This window comes from Embiotoca jacksoni, unplaced genomic scaffold (genome assembly GCF_022577435.1).
Source record: "Embiotoca jacksoni isolate LCO1_2020_lvr unplaced genomic scaffold, fEmbJac1.0.p SCAF_47, whole genome shotgun sequence".
NCBI classification, from domain to species: Eukaryota; Metazoa; Chordata; class Actinopteri; family Embiotocidae; genus Embiotoca; species Embiotoca jacksoni.
This window is the reverse complement of record NW_027185400.1, coordinates 2,632,235-2,654,087: the sequence shown is the minus strand read 5'-3', so window position 1 is coordinate 2,654,087 and position 21,853 is coordinate 2,632,235. Positions and strand designations below refer to the sequence as shown.

Here is a 21,853-nt window from a genome sequence, read left to right as displayed (position 1 = left end):
AAAATGTACATATTTGATGGTGAGTCTGTGACAAGAATAAAAAAAAAAGTGAATTGGAGTTTTCAGCGTTTAAGTTTATTCTTCATCAGTCAGTTTCACACGTTTGTGTCCACGCTGAGGGGAAGCGGTACGCTGACAACGCTGAACATCTGAACACCTGAACAGACCAAAGAATATTCACGTAAACTGAAGCCACTCCTCGTTTTCTGGTAACGTTAAATCAACCGTTATCCCGTCAGATGGTCCGAGACGAACTACAGTATGTTTTATCATTCAGAACAAGTTGTAGGAGGCTCGCAAGACTTTACCGACATGACACTCTCAGATTTGTCCGTTAAACACAGCGTTAAAGCTGCAGCTAGCCCGGCTCCAGAGGGAAGATCATGATATTTCAGGGTTTCACTGCAAAAAAGAATCAAAAAAATAAAATACTGCAAAATATCTAATTATTTCAGGAGCATATAATTGCAAATAAAAGTCTTACAGTTACAATGTAACAGTTCTAATATCCTGTAACGAATCACTGTGGTTTCTTGTACATCCGATCGACTGAAGCCCCGCCCCTTTTCAGAACAGACTGCTAAAAAAGTTAGCAAAAGTTTTTGTCGCGCTCGTTGTTTCTGTGCGTTAACTGTTAACGTTGCGTTAAAATATCGCCGTTATGTTTATCGTATTCAAAATGATAAAGATTTTTATCGCAAACAAAACAATCGACTACGATCACTGTTTGTCGAAATCAAACAAACAGTTTACGAACTGCAGGTCCGTGAGACCGTTTCCAGTCTGATGACGTCATACCGAACGGACAGATGTGAGAGTTCGTGGTAACTTTTCTTTTATTATTCGTGCTGCCGATCACTCGCACGTCTCGCTGAGCTGCATCAGTGTTTCACGAGAGAAAACGACCTGCGATTACACAACCTCAGATAACTTACACTTCGTTTGGGGGGCGATTTGTAGAGAAACCAAGACAACAGATAACTTCTCACTCGAGAAACTCAAAACAGGTTTGCAGTAGTTTTTCTACAAAATCAGCTCCGGGTTGTAAAAGATTTGTTTCTTGTCGGACTTTTCTGCGGTCGTTGGCAGCATCACAGCGGCGGGAGGCTGCAGGTGAGTCTGACCGCGATGCCTTCAAAGCCACCAGGAGATTTTCCCCACAGCTATGTGTATGTGTGTCTTCAGTGTGTGAGTGTGTGTGTGTGTGTGTGTGTGTGTGTGGAGGCATCAAGGCGTTGTTTTTTTCCCCCGTTGGTGACGGCTACAACGCGGGCTGAGAGCAGAGGCTTCTGGGACGGCGGCGCCGGCAGCCTCCTCTCAGGGCGAGAACCAGGTGGAGAACCGAGCCGCCCTGGATTTTATAGTCCGCTGCCGTTTTCTCATCGTTCCTGAGAACAAGAATAAGAACAAAAGTCGGAAAAGTATAAAACTTCTGCTTTTTGAGTCATTAATTTGAGTCTTTTTTTTTCCCCAGCTGATGACGACTCGTCTTTATTTTAACACGCGTGTCGTGCAGTTATTAAAACATTTACTGCAGCAGGAATATTATGTGTGTTTTCCTCGAGATGAACTAAAACACGTCACACGGCGACTGGCACAAAAAAAGCAACCTGAATCAAATAAAATCATCGTTATATTTATGCCTTTTGTTGGTCGTGTTCTTACATCTGTTTCCCGCTGTAGATCAACCGCTGCTGCTGCGGAGGGATGCCCTCCTTCTCCTCCACCCTCTCTTTGATCCGCTCCACCTGGATGGAAATGCATCATAATTCATTTATTATGTCGCGCGCTGCACGTCGGGGATCAGCGGGTCGACGTGCAGCACGCGAGGGTCCGAATATTCCCGCTTGCAGTTAAAAAAATTAATTCTCGATGTCGTTCCTTATTCTTCTTAAAAAAGAATTGCCTTTTTTTGGCGGCTTTAACATCTTCGAAAACTCGTGAAAGTTGGTGGCTGACGCATGTGCAAAGTTTTGTGAGGTTTGGAGCATCGTTTGACCTTAAACATCAACTTCAAACTTAGCCCCATCGCCCTGGCTATAATAAATACTATATACTATATAATATATACTATATAATATATACTATATACTATATACTATATACAAAAGTGACTTTTGGGTCACTTTTTGGCCGCCACGCCACGGGCACACCGATTGACGAAAACAAATTCTTTTGATAACTTTTAATTCCAAACATGTTCAGAGTGCACACACTCAATTTCAAGTCGGTCCGACAAAATCTGCAGAAGTTCGTTGAAGTACAACACGTGCCAAAAAAAAAAAAGGCGATTAAATTCAAAATGGTGGACTTCCTGTTGAGTTGACGTAATTGTGCGTTGGAACTTTTTTGTACATCTCGGTGTGATACACGTGTCCACCAAATTTCGTGCGTGTCGGTAAATGTGGCCACCGGGGCATCTCTGTAGGGGGCGCTAGCGAGCCATTAGGCCACGCCCACTTGCGACTCTACTAAAATACCACATTTTTCGCGTGTACCAACTTTTATGAGTTTTTAACACGATAAAACCTCCAAAAATGCAGTTGTTTACGGAGAATAATAACAACTCAGAGTAATAATTCCGTGAAGAATAAAGAAGGTCTTTAAAACACTGAAGAGTATTAAAGTTATGAGACATGCTGGGGACAGATCACGGTTGTTGTACCTTGTCTGTGGGCTCGATGTCGATCTCGATCTCCTTGCCAGTGAGCGTCTGTGATGATAAAAAGATGCTTTCATTGATGACATCAGATTACAACATGGATGTCCAGCTGGTTGTTGGATCACTTACCTTCACTTTAATCAGCATCTTGTTTCAGAACATTCACCAGAGTCGGATCCGCAATATGACTGTATGTTAACCAGCGCTGTAATTTGCCTTTTAATGCTTCTATTTGGTATTTTGGTGGAGAAATTATTCGATTTTCATCTATGACTAAAAGAAAAATTCAATGGGTGTTTCCTGTGTTTCTCTTATTAAAAACCCACCGCCTCCCTATTTGTATGTCGAAGGTTCCGCTTCACGTGACGTCAGCTTTTTATTTATTTTTTGCTTCATTTGCCGTCGAACAAAGCTAAATATTGGGCCTACAATTATCTTACATGAACCCAAAACACGAAAATGTGTGTTATCTATAAATACCTAAAAAAAAAAATTAAAAAAAAAAAAGTATTTTACGACATCAGCGCAACGTGACGTCAAGCGAGTCTCTGAGTTTGTAGTTTTTCTGTCCGTTGAAAGCGCTTCAAGAACTACAAGCCGGCTGTCGGTTTGGTGTCCGCCTCCCTAAATGTTCCCGCGCACCCAGTGAGGAAAAGGAAGCCGAGGCTGAGCACACGTCAACAAATCACTTTCCTGACGGTAAATACTTTATTTTACTGTTTTCAAGACAACTCAGTCTGCAACGAATTATTACGTCACATAAATGGGTTCCAATGCTCATGAAGCGGATTAAATTTGGACATTTTTACCGTGAATTATGACACGTAGGGGGGGGGGGGGGGGGGGTAAAAACTATTATTACATTTCCACAACGGAGTCATCACACGTGTGGACAATTGTGACGAAGAAGATGTATTTTGCTTTTTTTTTTTTTTTTTTTAAATACCTCGTGGACCCATCTGACAAGTGTGTGTGTGTGTGTGTGTGTGTGTGTGTGTGTGTGTGTGTGTGTGTGTGTGTGACCTCTTCTCTTCTTTCAGTCACTTTCTGGACAAACTGCGTCAGTGCACATTTCCTTTCTTCCCCTGTGACGTCAGCTAGTTTCCCAACATGCCTCGCATCGAGAACGACATCAAGCTGGACTTCAAGGACGTCCTCCTCCGGCCGAAGCGCAGCACGCTCAAGTCTCGGAGCGAGGTGGGTAATCCAGATGTGGGTAATCCAGATGTGGGTAATCCAGATCCAAAAACATGCACCTCAGGTCAGGTTACCTGGCGCCGCGCTAGTGGCAGCCTGTTGCAGCAGCTCCCCCCTGAGAGCCCCCCTGCTGTAGTGAAGACATTTCCCCTCGGGGATTAACAAAGTGAAATAAAAAAAAAAAAATTTAAAAGATGTGTGTAATCCAGATGTGTGCAGCGGTGAACCAGCGGCAACGTACCACTAAACTTCTAAAACTGTGGAAACGCAGCTGTAACAAATACACATTGTCCCTCATTGTCCCACATTGTCCCACATTGTCCGTCATTGTCCCACATTGTCCCTCATTGTCCCACATTGTCCCTCATTGTGCCTCATTGTCCCACATTGTCCCTCATTGTCCCACATTGTGCCACATTGTCCCACATTGTCCCTCATTGTCCCACATTGTGCCTCATTGTCCAACATTGTGCCTCATTGCCCGACATTGTCCCACATTGTCCCTCATTGTCCCACATTGTCCCACATGGACACATTTGGTTTGTTGGAAGAATCCGGTCACCCCCAGCTGTGAAACCCAACTGACCTAAATACAGATGTTTCCAGATGGGGCATTATGATGTTACTTAAAGAGAGAAAAAAAAGAAGTGACACATCTGGTGAATCATAAATGAGTGTTTTTGCCGTTGACTCGTTGACTCGATGACCCGATGACTCGATGCTTGTCTGCGTCAGGTGGACCTGCTGAGGAGCTTCACCTTCAGGAACTCCAAGGGCAGCTACCGAGGGATCCCCATCATCGCCGCCAACATGGACACCGTGGGCACCTTCGCCATGGCTCTGGCTCTGCACCAGGTACCGTCAAGGAAGGGAAAGGGATTATTTATTAAAAAAGTCCAAGAAAAAACTGGGTGAAGTTAAATGTAATCTCAGCTGTGATGCTGAATAATCTGGATATTACACAGCAGGCTGATAATAACAACACAAACTACTGTCTGCATCCTTCTGGGCCGGAGAAGGTTCAGAAACTTACATTTCAAAGGAAACACTTAACATATTTAGTTCATCTGCTCCTAGTGGCCACCAGGTGTCACTGCACCGTCCGGATGATTCCCGTCACTGGTTCTCTGCAACACACCTGAATTATGTTGTAATATATCCGCATAAATATCCTGACGAATGTTTGTTTTATTTTTGTCTCTTCTGCCAGTTCACTCTCTTCACTGCGATCCACAAACATTACTCCGTGGCCGACTGGGTGGAGTTTGCCAAGAAGCATCCCGAATGCCTGGAGGTACACCGACCCTGATTCTCATCTTATTTTGAAGGGTTTTATTAACGGTGGGATCGATGGTAGTTCAACTCTCTGCTCGTGTGTCAGAGCCTGGCGGTCAGCACGGGGACCGGCGACGGGGACTTCGACAGGATCTCGGCCATCGTGGCGGCGGTGCCGCAGCTCAAGTACCTCTGCGTGGACGTGGCCAACGGCTACTCCGAGCAGTTCGTCCACTTTGTCAAAGATGTCCGGCAGAAGTTCCCTTCGCACACGATAATGGTCAGTGAGATGACGGCTGCTGTGAGCGACGTGAAACATGAGCGGAGTCGTGAAGGAAAACATTTATTGTATTGCAGGCGGGAAACGTGGTGACGGGGGAGATGGTGGAGGAGCTGATCCTCGCCGGCGCCGACATCATCAAAGTAGGCATCGGACCAGGTGACCACAGCATCGCATCATCAGCAGACAGCTTTCACACCTTTACATTATTGATCTGTGAATGCATCAGATTATTTATATCAAATTAAGGAACTCGCATCTGGTCATAATATTGGCATCAGAACGAATGATCGGACCGCTCGAGATCCTGTTTCCTGTTTGAAACTGTTGGTCTCTTCCTCTTCAGGCTCCGTCTGCACCACCCGGAAGAAGACGGGCGTCGGCTACCCTCAGCTCAGCGCCGTGATCGAGTGTGCGGACGCGGCTCACGGCCTCGGCGGCCACATCATCTCCGTGAGTGACTCCGTCCCGTAATAATCAACAACAACAACAACAACAACAAAATAAATAAATCGGAGCTTAAATTCAAACGGCCACTGAGGCACCGAGGAACCAATCTCACAGGGAAAAGTGTTTATTTATACCCATATATGTATATTCACCTGAGCTGCCCGCTGCCTTCAAAATAAAAGCATTAATGTAATGTAATGAAACGGTATTGATGCCATTACTTTAATTACAGTAATGGTATTAATAATTAGTTCATTTGTAAACACAGCTAAGAGCTCCAACAATGTCAGTTCATGTCGTCCATCTTTATAAGCAGTTTATATACAGTTCATATACAGTTCATATACAGTTCATATACAGTTTATATACAGTTCATATACAGTTCATATACAGTTCATATACAGTTTAAATACAGTTCATATACAGTTCATATACAGTTCATATACAGTTTAAATACAGTTTATATACAGTTCATATACAGTTCATATACAGTTTAAATACAGTTCATATACAGTTCATATACAGTTTATAAGCAGTTTATATACAGTTCATATACAGTTCATATACAGTTTATATACAGTTTATATACAGTTTATAAGCAGTTTATATACAGTTCATATACAGTTCATATACAGTTTATATACAGTTTATAAGCAGTTCATATACAGTTCATATACAGTTTATAAGCAGTTCATATACAGTTTATATACAGTTCATATACAGTTTATATACAGTTTATATACAGTTCATATACAGTTTATAAGCAGTTTATATACAGTTCATATACAGTTTATATACAGTTCATATACAGTTCATATACAGTTTATATACAGTTCATATACAGTTCATATACAGTTTAAATACAGTTCATATACAGTTCATATACAGTTTAAATACAGTTCATATACAGTTCATATACAGTTTATAAGCAGTTTATATACAGTTCATATACAGTTTATAAGCAGTTTATATACAGTTCATATACAGTTCATATACAGTTTATATACAGTTTATATACAGTTCATATACAGTTTATAAGCAGTTTATATACAGTTTATATACAGTTCATATACAGTTCATATACAGTTTATATACAGTTTATAAGCAGTTTATATACAGTTCATATACAGTTTATAAGCAGTTTATGTACAGTTCATATACAGTTTATATACAGTTCATATACAGTTTATAAGCAGTTTATATACAGTTTATATACAGTTCATATACAGTTTATATACAGTTTATAAGCAGTTTATATACAGTTCATATACAGTTTATAAGCAGTTTATATACAGTTCATATACAGTTTATAAGCAGTTTATATACAGTTTATATACAGTTCATATACAGTTTATATACAGTTCATATACAGTTTATATACAGTTTATATACAGTTCATATACAGTTTATATACAGTTCATATACAGTTTATGAGCAGTTTATATATAGTTTATATACAGTTCATATACAGTTTATAAGCAGTTTATATACAGTTCATATACAGTTTATATACAGTTCATATACAGTTCATATACAGTTTAAATACAGTTCATATACAGTTCATATACAGTTTAAATACAGTTTATAAGCAGTTTATATACAGTTCATATACAGTTTATATACAGTTCATATACAGTTCATATACAGTTTAAATACAGTTCATATACAGTTTATATACAGTTTATAAGCAGTTTATATACAGTTCATATACAGTTTATAAGCAGTTTATATACAGTTCATATACAGTTTATAAGCAGTTTATATACAGTTTATATACAGTTCATATACAGTTTATATACAGTTCATATACAGTTTATATACAGTTTATATACAGTTCATATACAGTTTATATACAGTTCATATACAGTTTATGAGCAGTTTATATATAGTTTATATACAGTTCATATACAGTTTATAAGCAGTTTATATACAGTTCATATACAGTTTATATACAGTTCATATACAGTTCATATACAGTTTAAATACAGTTCATATACAGTTCATATACAGTTTAAATACAGTTCATATACAGTTCATATACAGTTTAAATACAGTTTATATACAGTTCATATACAGTTTATAAGCAGTTTATATACAGTTCATATACAGTTCATATACAGTTTATAAGCAGTTTATATACAGTTCATATACAGTTCATATACAGTTTATATACAGTTTATAAGCAGTTCATATACAGTTCATATACAGTTTATAAGCAGTTCATATACAGTTTATATACAGTTCATATACAGTTTATATACAGTTTATATACAGTTCATATACAGTTTATATACAGTTCATATACAGTTCATATACAGTTTATATACAGTTCATATACAGTTCATATACAGTTTAAATACAGTTCATATACAGTTCATATACAGTTCATATACAGTTTAAATACAGTTCATATACAGTTCATATACAGTTTATAAGCAGTTTATATACAGTTTATATACAGTTCATATACAGTTTATATACAGTTTATAAGCAGTTTATATACAGTTCATATACAGTTTATAAGCAGTTTATGTACAGTTCATATACAGTTTATATACAGTTCATAGACAGTTTATATACAGTTTATATACAGTTCATATACAGTTTATAAGCAGTTTATATACAGTTCATATACAGTTTATATACAGTTCATATACAGTTCATATACAGTTTATATACAGTTTATAAGCAGTTTATATACAGTTCATATACAGTTTATAAGCAGTTTATGTACAGTTCATATACAGTTTATATACAGTTCATATACAGTTTATAAGCAGTTTATATACAGTTTATATACAGTTCATATACAGTTTATATACAGTTTATAAGCAGTTCATATACAGTTTATATACAGTTTATAAGCAGTTTATATACAGTTCATATACAGTTTATATGCAGTTTATATACAGTTTATATACAGTTCATATACAGTTTATATACAGTTCATATACAGTTTATGAGCAGTTTATATATAGTTTATATACAGTTCATATACAGTTTATAAGCAGTTTATATACAGTTCATATACAGTTTATATACAGTTCATATACAGTTTATGAGCAGTTTATATATAGTTTATATACAGTTCATACAGTTTATATACAGTTTATAAGCAGTTTATAAGCAGTTTATATACAGTTCATATACAGTTTATATACAGTTCATATACAGTTTATATACAGTTCATATACAGTTTATATACAGTTTATAAGCAGTTCATATACAGTTTATATAAAGTTCATATACAGTTTATATACAGTTCATATACAGTTTATATACAGTTTATAAGCAGTTCATATACAGTTTATATAAAGTTCATATACAGTTTATATACAGTTTATAAGCAGTTCATATACAGTTTATAAGCAGTTCATATACAGTTTATATACCATTTATATACAGTTTATAAGCAGTTCATATACAGTTTATATGCCGTTTATCCCTCGAACATGAGCAGGCCATCTGTTTCTAGATTTTACGCTGAGCTGAGCGGTTTTCTGCTTCACATGAATTGGACATCCGACTCAACGAAGAGAAAATAAGCTGAACTATTTCTTTAAACTGAAGCTTATAGTGGAAACTATTGATAATAATTCATCTATTATTAACGTATTAGGCTTTTGTGTGTTACTGTCTGTAATTGCATGTCATTTGTTCCAGTTGTTCACATGCAGCCATGATTAACTTCCAGTCTCTCCTGACACGGTGTTTCTTCTTCTGTTTCCTCTTTCACCCAGGATGGAGGATGTACTTGTCCTGGAGATGTCTCCAAAGCTTTCGGCACGTTTCCGAGTGAATTCTGACTTTCCCGAGAATTATTTCCGTTTAAATAGAAAAGGCCCGTCACTGTTTATTTATTTGTTTGTTTGTTTGTTCCCGCGTGACTCTCTAAGGTGCCGGGGCGGACTTCGTGATGCTGGGCGGGATGCTGGCCGGCCACTCAGAGAGCGGCGGCGAGATCGTCGAGAAGAACGGCAATAAATACAAACTGTTTTACGGGATGAGCTCCGACACGGCGATGAAGAAACATGCGGGAGGCGTGGCCGAGTACAGGTCCGAGTTAATCCGGTTTATAACGGGCTGAATATGTTTCCGCTGTCTCCTCTGAGGATGACTCTTGTATTTTGCCTCCAGAGCGTCGGAGGGGAAGACGGTGGAGGTTCTTTACAAAGGTCCGGTGGACGTGACGATACGAGACGTGCTGGGCGGAGTTCGCTCCACCTGCACCTACGTGGGCGCCGGCAAGCTGAAGGAGTTGAGCCGCAGGACGACTTTCATCAGGGTCACCCAGCAGCTCAACACCGTGTTCGGCAACGACAGCTGAACCGCCCGTCTGACTTATTAATACTTCAAATACTGCCCGTTTTTTTTTTCTTTATCCGAATTTCGGATTTTGATGCAGTTTAAGGTTTTCTTTAAATTGCAATTTTAGTATTTCGTCTTTTGATTTCCTTCGAGTCGCTTTCCACTGCAACGTTGTTCTTTCGCACATTTATGCAAATCGGCAGCCGTTTAAATCAACTGAGCCGAGATCATGCTGCAAAGCCTTCGTCACCAACAGGTCAAATCATAGCAAATGTCTTAAACTATTTGTAAAGCTTCAGTATGGATCCAACTGCTGCAGCTGGTTAGTAGATTTTTAGAAAAGTCAATCATTCCATCACTCATGTTTTGCACTTTAATTTGAAAGTCTAACATTAGTTTGTTGTTGTTTCATGGATGTGTGAATGAAGAGCGTAGAAGTTGTTCAGTATCAACGTACGTTCTCTGGTTCCAGCTGCTCCTGATCAACACCAACGTTTGTATGGCTTTTATTTTGCTGATGTACACATTCAAGTGTATTTATGGTTCTTTAAAGTCTAGCGGTAGTTGGAGAGTTTTTCACCATCGATACTGAACTGTTTAACTTCACACTGAACTGTTCTTACGTGATCTGTTGTTTCATTTATTGTTGACGTATTGGTTTCAAGTAAAATATGAAAAAAAGATTGTTTTTATGTTGCCAAAACAAAAATTAATTCCCATTTCATCCAGACAATAAAACATTCCACGTCTTAAGATTTTACTGGTTTTATTGTTGATTTGATCCTTTGTAATGTATATATGTGACAAAACAGCATTTATATCCTTCTACAAAGCAAAGCAGAGATGTGAAGCAGTGACCATCCGCCACCACCAGATGGAGACAAACACATGAAACTAAAAGAACCATCAAAGTTGACCCAGACAAACAGTTGAAGAAAATGATAAAACAAAATATTTCATGTTATTTCGATGTAAAGACATTCAGCTAAATATTTTATAGCACCTGAAGTGTTTGATTTTGATTATGTTCACTCAATATTATTACGTGAAGAACTGAATTACACACGATGTGTCAGAGCTATTGGATACTGGATCTATCTAGGATTTCACTTCACGGTAACTTCACACCAATCCATTACATTTATACTCATTGAATGACAGCTGAAAGCAATGATCTGCAGAATCCTGCCACTTAGCAAAGTTCACAAACCATCTCCGTGGTGCGCCGGCCACCAATCATTTCTCCACAGGAACATTTCGCCAGGGGAGAGTTGTTGGAATGATGCTGCCAGAATCCGTAGACATCCTTGTTGTATTGCTCCCCACATGTGCATCCCCAATACTGCTGCTGCAGCTGCTGCTGCTGCTGCTGCTGCTGCTCCAGCTGCTGCTGCTCCAGCTGCCCCAGCTGCTGCTGCTCCAGCTGCAGCTGCCTCTGCTGCCACCTCTGCTGCTGCCTCTGCTGCTGCAGCTGCATCTCCTTCTGGGAACTTTTATGGGCATCTTCCTTTCCCAGTTGGACAAACGGGACCAGGTCCCTCTTGTTGGGGCTCACCTGGATTGTGAGTATCTCCTTCCTCTGATGCTGCCCGGTTCTGCTGTAGAAGGACAGCTTGGAGGTTGGAAAGTTCCAGAACACCTCCACCATCTCAGGTCGAGGCACGGCCTCATCTCCTTTCTCCCGCTGGAGTTTCTTCCGTGTAGAGTTTTTAAGACAGCTGATCTGGTTGTCTTCGCAGCACAGTCCGTAGACAGGTCCATCTTTCTCTGTACTTGCAGAGCATTTAGACCATAAACCAATGGTCCAGTCAGACTCTTTGGAAAGACGGACCGTCCATCTCTGAATGTCGGCCCCTGCGAGGGTACTGCTGATTAGAAGAGTGCCACAGCACTGCCCCATCCAGCTTTGGTGGAAAACCTTCCTGTTGTCTTTGGACAGCGACATGCCGGGGCCGAAAATCTCTGGGTCAAGGAACAGGTCTGGACTAGGGACAAGCTCCTGGTGGTCTTCTGGATCCACCAGAGTCAGCAGAGATCCCCAGAACTGGCCAGCTTGCTGCATTATTTTTTCCCCTCCTTGTATTATCTCTTGAACCAGCTTGTCCTGATCGCTGCCAGGCTCCAACCCTTTCCTCAGATCCACCGCCTTGGCCTTCTCCACATCCTGTTGCACCTGAGAGTACATCTGCAGGAATCTGAAGGTGTCCTTCTCGTCCTGCGCCGCCTGCATGCTGCGCTTGCTGGTTTTGATGGACACCATCCGAGCGGAGACCGAGCTCTGGACGCTGGTCAGAGAAATGTCTCGAAGGTTGGTCACGGCCTCGATGAGACGCAGGCTGCAGCCTTGCAGCTTCTCTCTTTCACTCTTCTCCCACTTTTCCAGACTCACATTCTTGTCATCTGTTTTCACCAGCAGGGCCTTCTGCTCGACTTCGAGCTTCTCCACGAGGTCTTTGCGGGCTGTGGAGAAGGTCTTCATGTTGTGCAGGCGGTGCTGGTCTTCGATGGCGCAGGAAACGCACACGCAGGTCATGTCGTCCAAGCAGTAGTACTCCAGCATTTTGCCATGCTCGGGGCATTTAGTGGTCCCACACAGAGCCATGGGTTCGGTCAGAGGATGAGTCTGCAGGAACACGGGGGTGGTCAGGTGGGCCTGGAGGTGCTGCACGCACATGGAGATCTCACACTTCATGCAGGTCTTCTTTGCCGGTTTCCTGTCCGTCTCTGGACACATGTCACACAGAGTAATCTGTGGATCCTTTTCTATCTGGTCAGACATGTTTTCAGAAACAGGAAGTCTTGATTAGATTTCTTTAAAATCCTTTTTGTTGAGTGTTTGATAAAGTCCTTTGAATCCTGCTAGTTGCTCTTTGGTCGACTGGATGACTGAAATCAGATTCTGCTGAACTGTTAGTTGGATTTTGCCAGTTGTTTTCCTGTTTACAGTCTCTTCATCTCCGGTGAGACACGTCAACAGTGCAGCACAGTTTCTCTTTACTGAGAGATGTTCCCACCCATTGCATGCTTTACTGCCTCACCAAGCAGTAAGGGGTGGAGTAGGGCAGCATTGGCTGCAGGAGGTTTACTGATAAGTTTTCACAGAAAATAAAGAAGCAACACCCATGGGAGTGGAAATATATTCAGCCAATGACATGCACACATGTTAATGCAATTCTTTGATGCAAAGTAGGTTTATTGAACATTTCATGGGAAATAAACTGCCCACAGTGAAGGCTATAATATCATACAACAGTACAACAGTGTCAAACAGTCACCTGCTGCTCATAAAAAATCCTCAGCTCATCAGTCAGTAAACTCATACAGGCAAAGTCTGCACTCAGGGTAACTGAGTAGACTACATTTACTCAAGTACTGCAAGTACCAGTACTCAAGAACTTTCCTTGAGTATTTCCATTAGATGCTGCTTTATACTTCCACTCCACCACATTTGATTGACAGCTTTAGTTGCTTTCAAATTAAAGATTTGTCACAATAGATAATCTAACAAGCCTTTATAACACAATGAAAACAGCAGTTTACAACCTTTTGTTTTTCAATTTGATTTTTGCCTCCTGACATCTCACAAAAACCTGCATAGTTGGTTCACAGGTCAGATGTCAGCGAGTTGTTAACAGCTGTTTTTTTCCACCCAGAAAACTTCTGAGTTTCATTTAAATAAAATATGTAAATGATCCAACATCTCACCAAAAATCAAAGTAAAGATCTACTCTAATGATGTCATAATGAATCATAATCATATATATCAGTCAGAGGGACCAAACCAGTTCTTTGTGGATACATTTTTGCTGCTGTTATAAAAGTACTAGTATACTTGTACTTCTACTTGAGTAGGGTTTTTCCATGTAGGACTTTTACTTGTAATGGAGTATTTGTATGTTGCTGTATTGGTACTTTTATTTTAGTCCACAGTGAAGCACAAAAATTAAACTGGCAACTCTATCCAAACCCTTTTTTTGTTTTCAGTTTCCATAAATATTGAAGATCGATGAGAACAAAGTGGAAAAGTCAGGCTATAAAATGAATATGATGATTATATATTATCATCATCATGTATATCCGCCATTATTAATCAGGTGGTGGTGGTGGTGGAGGTGGTGGAGGGGGGTTGGGGGGCGTTGGACTTCACATTTCATGTCACCACCAGAAACTGCGGGAAAAGGAAACTTGCAGACATGTTTGCACACCAACAGGTAGGAGCTCCTCACCAGGGATTAATTTAATCTGAATTAATCTGTGTCTCCGTGACTGCTGCGAGGGAAGACATGAATCTTTAAAGAACAACCATCATAGTTTACAGACACGGCGATGAAGAAACACACGGGAGGCGTGTCCGAGTACAAGTCCGAGTACAAGTCCGAGTACAAGTCCGAGTACAGGGCCGAGTACAGGTCGGAGTACAGGTCCGAGTACAGGTCCGAGTACAAGTCCGAGTACAGGTCCGAGTACAGGGCCGAGTACAGGGCCGAGTACAGGTCCGAGTACAGGTCCGAGTACAAGTCCGAGTACAGGTCCGAGTACAGGGCCGAGTACAGGGCCGAGAACAAGTCCGAGGACAGGGCCGAGTACAAGTCCGAGGACAGGGCCGAGTACAAGTCCGAGTACAAGTCCGAGTACAGGGCCGAGTACAAGTCCGAGTACAGGTCCGAGTACAGGGCCGAGTACAGGGCCGAGAACAAGTCCGAGGACAGGGCCGAGTACAAGTCCGAGTACAAGTCCGAGTACAGGGCCGAGTACAAGTCCGAGTACAGGTCCGAGTACAAGTCCGAGTACAGGTCCGAGTACAGGTCCGAGTTAATCCGGTTTATAACGGGCTGAATATGTTTCCGCTGTCTCCTCTGAGGATGACTCTTGTATTTGCCTCCAGAGCGTCGGAGGGGAAGACGGTGGAGGTTCTTTACAAAGGTCCGGTGGACGTGACGATACGAGACGTGCTGGGCGGAGTTCGCTCCACCTGCACCTACGTGGGCGCCGGCAAGCTGAAGGAGTTGAGCCGCAGGACGACTTTCATCAGGGTCACCCAGCAGCTCAACACCGTGTTCGGCAACGACAGCTGAACCGCCCGTCTGACTTATTAATACTTCAAATACTGCCCGTTTTTTTTTTCTTTATCCGAATTTCGGATTTTGATGCAGTTTAAGGTTTTCTTTAAATTGCAATTTTAGTATTTCGTCTTTTGATTTCCTTCGAGTCGCTTTCCACTGCAACGTTGTTCTTTCGCACATTTATGCAAATCGGCAGCCGTTTAAATCAACTGAGCCGAGATCACGCTGCAAAGCCTTTGTCACCAACAGGTCAAATCATAGCAAATGTCTTAAACTATTTGTAAAGCTTCAGTATGGATCCAGCTGCTGCAGCTGGTTAGTAGATTTTTAGAAAAGTCAATCATTCCATCACTCATGTTTTGCACTTTAATTTGAAAGTCTAACATTAGTCTGTTGTTGTTTCATGGATGTGTGAATGAAGAGCGTAGAAGTTGTTCAGTATCAACGTACGTTCTCTGGTTCCAGCTGCTCCTGATCAACACCAACGTTTGTATGGCTTTTATTTTGCTGATGTACACATTCAAGTGTATTTATGGTTCTTTAAAGTCTAGCGGTAGTTGGAGAGTTTTTCACCATCGATACTGAACTGTTTAACTTCACACTGAACTGTTCTTACGTGATCTGTTGTTTCATTTATTGTTGACGTATTGGTTTCAAGTAAAATATGAAAAAAAGATTGTTTTTATGTTGCCAAAACAAAAATTAATTCCCATTTCATCCAGACAATAAAACATTCCACGTCTTAAGATTTTACTGGTTTTATTGTTGATTTGATCCTTTGTAATGTATATATGTGACAAAACAGCATTTATATCCTTCTACAAAGCAAAGCAGAGATGTGAAGCAGTGACCATCCGCCACCACCAGATGGAGACAAACACATGAAACTAAAAGAACCATCAAAGTTGACCCAGACAAACAGTTGAACAAAATGATAAAACAAAATATTTCATATTATTTCGATGTAAAGACATTCAGCTAAATATTTCATAGCACCTGAAGTGTTTGATTTTGATTATGTTCACTCAATATTATTACGTGAAGAACTGAATTACACACGATGTGTCAGAGCTATTGGATACTGGATCTATCTAGGATTTCACTTCACGGTAACTTCACACCAATCCATTACATTTATACTCATTGAATGACAGCTGAAAGCAATGATCTGCAGAATCCTGCCACTTAGCAAAGTTCACAAACCATCTCCGTGGTGCGCCGGCCACCAGTCATTTCTCCACAGGAACATTTCGCCAGGGGAGAGTTGTTGGAATGATGCTGCCAGAATCCGTAGACATCCTTGTTGTATTGCTCCCCACATGTGCATCCCCAATACTGCTGCTGCAGCTGCTGCTGCTGCTGCTGCTGCTGCTCCAGCTCCAGCTGCTGCTGCTCCAGCTGCCCCAGCTGCTTCTGCTCCAGCTGCAGCTGCCTCTGCTGCCACCTCTGCTGCTGCAGCTGCATCTCCTTCTGGGAACTTTTATGGGCATCTTCCTTTCCCAGTTGGACAAACGGGACCAGGTCCCTCTTGTTGGGGCTCACCTGGATTGTGAGTATCTCCTTCCTCTGATGCTGCCCGGTTCTGCTGTAGAAGGACAGCTTGGAGGTTGGAAAGTTCCAGAACACCTCCACCATCTCAGGTCGAGGCACGGCCTCATCTCCTTTCTCCCGCTGGAGTTTCTTCCGTGTAGAGTTTTTAAGACAGCTGATCTGGTTGTCTTCGCAGCACAGTCCGTAGACAGGTCCATCTTTCTCTGTACTTGCAGAGCATTTAGACCATAAACCAATGGTCCAGTCAGACTCTTTGGAAAGACGGACCGTCCATCTCTGAATGTCGGCCCCTGCGAGGGTACTGCTGATTAGAAGAGTGCCACAGCACTGCCCCATCCAGCTTTGGTGGAAAACCTTCCTGTTGTCTTTGGACAGCGACATGCCGGGGCCGAAAATCTCTGGGTCAAGGAACAGGTCTGGACTAGGGACAAGCTCCTGGTGGTCTTCTGGATCCACCAGAGTCAGCAGAGATCCCCAGAACTGGCCAGCTTGCTGCATTATTTTTTCCCCTCCTTGTATTATCTCTTGAACCAGCTTGTCCTGATCGCTGCCAGGCTCCAACCCTTTCCTCAGATCCACCGCCTTGGCCTTCTCCACATCCTGTTGCACCTGAGAGTACATCTGCAGGAATCTGAAGGTGTCCTTCTCGTCCTGCGCCGCCTGCATGCTGCGCTTGCTGGTTTTGATGGACACCATCCGAGCGGAGACCGAGCTGTGGACGCTGGTCAGAGAAATGTCTCGAAGGTTGGTCACGGCCTCGATGAGACGCAGGCTGCAGCCTTGCAGCTTCTCTCTTTCACTCTTCTCCCACTTTTCCAGACTCACATTCTTGTCATCTGTTTTCACCAGCAGGGCCTTCTGCTCGACTTCAAGCTTCTCCACGAGGTCTTTGCGGGCTGTGGAGAAGGTCTTCATGTTGTGCAGGCGGTGCTGGTCTTCGATGGCGCAGGAAACGCACACGCAGGTCATGTCGTCCAAGCAGTAGTACTCCAGCATTTTGCCATGCTCGGGGCATTTAGTGGTCCCACACAGAGCCATGGGTTCGGTCAGAGGATGAGTCTGCAGGAGCACGGGGGTGGTCAGGTGGGCCTGGAGGTGCTGCACGCACATGGAGATCTCACACTTCATGCAGGTCTTCTTTGCCGGTTTCCTGTCCGTCTCTGGACACATGTCACACAGAGTAATCTGTGGATCCTTTTCTATCTGGTCAGACATGTTTTCAGAAACAGGAAGTCTTGATTAGATTTCTTTAAAATCCTTTTTGTTGAGTGTTTGATAAAGTCCTTTGAATCCTGCTAGTTGCTCTTTGGTCGACTGGATGACTGAAATCAGATTCTGCTGAACTGTTAGTTGGATTTTGCCAGTTGTTTTCCTGTTTACAGTCTCTTCATCTCCGGTGAGACACGTCAACAGTGCAGCACAGTTTCTCTTTACTGAGAGATGTCCCCACCCATTGCATGCTTTACTGCCTCACCAAGCAGTAAGGGGTGGAGTAGGGCAGCATTGGCTGCAGGAGGTTTACTGATAAGTTTTCACAGAAAATAAAGAAGCAACACCCATGGGAGTGGAAATATATTCAGCCAATGACATGCACACATGTTAATGCAATTCTTTGATGCAAAGTAGGTTTATTGAACATTTCATGGGAAATAAACTGCCCACAGTGAAGGCTATAATATCATACAACAGTACAACAGTGTCAAACAGTCACCTGCTGCTCATAAAAAATCCTCAGCTCATCAGTCAGTAAACTCATACAGGCAAAGTCTGCACTCAGGGTAACTGAGTAGACTACATTTACTCAAGTACTGCAAGTACCAGTACTCAAGAACTTTCCTTGAGTATTTCCATTAGATGCTGCTTTATACTTCCACTCCACCACATTTGATTGACAGCTTTAGTTGCTTTCAAATTAAAGATTTGTCACAATAGATAATCTAACAAGCCTTTATAACACAATGAAAACAGCAGTTTACAACCTTTTGTTTTTCAATTTGATTTTTGCCTCCTGACATCTCACAAAAACCTGCGTAGTTGGTTCACAGGTCAGATGTCAGCGAGTTGTTAACAGCTGTTTTTTTCCACCCAGAAAACTTCTGAGTTTCATTTAAATAAAATATGTAAATGATCCAACATCTCACCAAAAATCAAAGTAAAGATCTACTCTAATGATGTCATAATGAATCATAATCATATATATCAGTCAGAGGGACCAAACCAGTTCTTTGTGGATACATTTTTGCTGCTGTTATAAAAGTACTAGTATACTTGTACTTCTACTTGAGTAGGGTTTTTCCATGTAGGACTTTTACTTGTAATGGAGTATTTGTATGTTGCTGTATTGGTACTTTTATTTTAGTCCACAGTGAAGCACAAAAATTAAACTGGCAACTCTATCCAAACCCTTTTTTTGTTTTCAGTTTCCATAAATATTGAAGATCGATGAGAACAAAGTGGAAAAGTCAGGCTATAAAATGAATATGATGATTATATATTATCATCATCATGTATATCCGCCATTATTAATCAGGTGGTGGTGGTGGTGGAGGTGGTGGAGGGGGGTTGGGGGGCGTTGGACTTCACATTTCATGTCACCACCAGAAACTGCGGGAAAAGGAAACTTGCAGACATGCTTGCACACCAACAGGTAGGAGCTCCTCACCAGGGATTAATTTAATCTGAATTAATCTGTGTCTCCGTGACTGCTGCGAGGGAAGACATGAATCTTTAAAGAACAACCATCATAGTTTACAGACACGGCGATGAAGAAACACACGGGAGGCGTGTCCGAGTACAAGTCCGAGTACAAGTCCGAGTACAAGTCCGAGTACAGGGCCGAGTACAGGTCGGAGTACAGGTCCGAGTACAAGTCCAAGTACAAGTCCGAGTACAGGTCCGAGTACAGGGCCGAGTACAGGGCCGAGTACAGGTCGGAGTACAGGTCCGAGTACAAGTCCGAGTACAAGTCCGAGTACAGGTCCGAGTACAGGGCCGAGTACAGGGCCGAGTACAGGTCCGAGTACAGGTCCGAGTACAGGTCCGAGTACAGGGCCGAGTACAGGGCCGAGTACAGGTCCGAGTACAGGGCCGAGTACAGGTCCGAGTACAAGTCCGAGTACAGGTCCGAGTACAGGGCCGAGTACAGGGCCGAGAACAAGTCCGAGGACAGGGCCGAGTACAAGTCCGAGTACAGGTCCGAGTACAGGTCCGAGTACAGGTCCGAGTACAGGTCCGAGGACAGGGCCGAGTACAAGTCCGAGTACAAGTCCGAGTACAGGGCCGAGTACAAGTCCGAGTACAGGTCCGAGTACAGGGCCGAGTACAGGGCCGAGAACAAGTCCGAGGACAGGGCCGAGTACAAGTCCGAGTACAGGGCCGAGTACAAGTCCGAGTACAGGTCCGAGTACAGGGCCGAGTACAAGTCCGAGTACAGGTCCGAGTACAGGGCCGAGTACAGGGCCGAGAACAAGTCCGAGGACAGGGCCGAGTACAAGTCCGAGTACAGGTCCGAGTACAGGGCCGAGTACAGGGCCGAGTACAGGTCCGAGTACAGGTCCGAGTACAGGTCCGAGTACAAGTCCGAGTACAGGTCCGAGTACAGGGCCGAGTACAGGGCCGAGTACAGGTCCGAGTACAGGGCCGAGTACAGGTCCGAGTACAAGTCCGAGTACAGGTCCGAGTACAGGGCCGAGTACAGGGCCGAGAACAAGTCCGAGGACAGGGCCGAGTACAAGTCCGAGTACAGGTCCGAGTACAGGTCCGAGTACAGGTCCGAGTACAGGTCCGAGGACAGGGCCGAGTACAAGTCCGAGTACAAGTCCGAGTACAGGGCCGAGTACAAGTCCGAGTACAGGTCCGAGTACAGGGCCGAGTACAGGGCCGAGAACAAGTCCGAGGACAGGGCCGAGTACAAGTCCGAGTACAGGTCCGAGTACAGGGCCGAGTACAGGGCCGAGAACAAGTCCGAGGACAGGGCCGAGTACAAGTCCGAGTACAGGTCCGAGTACAGGGCCGAGTACAGGGCCGAGAACAAGTCCGAGGACAGGGCCGAGTACAAGTCCGAGTACAAGTCCGAGTACAGGGCCGAGTACAAGTCCGAGTACAGGTCCGAGTACAAGTCCGAGTACAGGTCCGAGTTAATCCGGTTTATAACGGGCTGAATATGTTTCCGCTGTCTCCTCTGAGGATGACTCTTGTATTTGCCTCCAGAGCGTCGGAGGGGAAGACGGTGGAGGTTCTTTACAAAGGTCCGGTGGACGTGACGATACGAGACGTGCTGGGCGGAGTTCGCTCCACCTGCACCTACGTGGGCGCCGGCAAGCTGAAGGAGTTGAGCCGCAGGACGACTTTCATCAGGGTCACCCAGCAGCTCAACACCGTGTTCGGCAACGACAGCTGAACCGCCCGTCTGACTTATTAATACTTCAAATACTGCCCGTTTTTTTTTTCTTTATCCGAATTTCGGATTTTGATGCAGTTTAAGGTTTTCTTTAAATTGCAATTTTAGTATTTCGTCTTTTGATTTCCTTCGAGTCGCTTTCCACTGCAACGTTGTTCTTTCGCACATTTATGCAAATCGGCAGCCGTTTAAATCAACTGAGCCGAGATCATGCTGCAAAGCCTTCGTCACCAACAGGTCAAATCATAGCAAATGTCTTAAACTATTTGTAAAGCTTCAGTATGGATCCAACTGCTGCAGCTGGTTAGTAGATTTTTAGAAAAGTCAATCATTCCATCACTCATGTTTTGCACTTTAATTTGAAAGTCTAACATTAGTTTGTTGTTGTTTCATGGATGTGTGAATGAAGAGCGTAGAAGTTGTTCAGTATCAACGTACGTTCTCTGGTTCCAGCTGCTCCTGATCAACACCAACGTTTGTATGGCTTTTATTTTGCTGATGTACACATTCAAGTGTATTTATGGTTCTTTAAAGTCTAGCGGTAGTTGGAGAGTTTTTCACCATCGATACTGAACTGTTTAACTTCACACTGAACTGTTCTTACGTGATCTGTTGTTTCATTTATTGTTGACGTATTGGTTTCAAGTAAAATATGAAAAAAAGATTGT

At 42.7% G+C, this 21,853-nt stretch overlaps 4 protein-coding genes across 4 annotated transcripts; 1 reads left to right on the top strand and 3 right to left on the bottom strand.

Moving 5' to 3' along the window:
• Positions 1-53: 53 nt before the first annotated feature.
• nedd8 (NEDD8 ubiquitin like modifier) lies at positions 54-2,967 on the bottom strand. The gene is made up of 4 exons (XM_069169782.1): positions 2,792-2,967; positions 2,666-2,713; positions 1,666-1,748; positions 54-1,388 (listed from the first exon to the last, which is right to left on the bottom strand). The coding sequence occupies exons 1-4, from the start codon at positions 2,807-2,809 to the stop codon at positions 1,262-1,264; spliced, it is 276 nt and encodes a 91-aa protein (XP_069025883.1). The 5' UTR covers positions 2,810-2,967; the 3' UTR covers positions 54-1,261.
• Positions 2,968-3,276: 309 nt separating this feature from the next.
• Positions 3,277-10,925, top strand: gmpr2 (guanosine monophosphate reductase 2). Its single transcript, XM_069169883.1, has 10 exons — positions 3,277-3,361; positions 3,703-3,859; positions 4,595-4,714; positions 5,070-5,153; positions 5,241-5,414; positions 5,492-5,573; positions 5,761-5,867; positions 9,605-9,647; positions 9,761-9,920; positions 10,002-10,925. Exons 2-10 carry the CDS (start codon positions 3,773-3,775, stop codon positions 10,189-10,191), a joined length of 1,047 nt encoding a protein of 348 aa, XP_069025984.1. The 5' UTR covers positions 3,277-3,361; positions 3,703-3,772; the 3' UTR covers positions 10,192-10,925.
• On the bottom strand, positions 10,922-13,141 carry LOC138210628 (tripartite motif-containing protein 16-like). Its single transcript, XM_069169885.1, has one exon. The coding sequence runs from the start codon at positions 12,949-12,951 to the stop codon at positions 11,365-11,367; it is 1,587 nt and encodes a 528-aa protein (XP_069025986.1). The 5' UTR covers positions 12,952-13,141; the 3' UTR covers positions 10,922-11,364.
• Positions 13,142-15,915: 2,774 nt separating this feature from the next.
• On the bottom strand, positions 15,916-18,188 carry LOC138210594 (tripartite motif-containing protein 16-like). The gene has a single exon (XM_069169837.1). It carries the CDS (start codon positions 17,999-18,001, stop codon positions 16,421-16,423), a length of 1,581 nt encoding a protein of 526 aa, XP_069025938.1. The 5' UTR covers positions 18,002-18,188; the 3' UTR covers positions 15,916-16,420.
• Between the last annotated feature and the right edge of the window lie 3,665 nt (positions 18,189-21,853).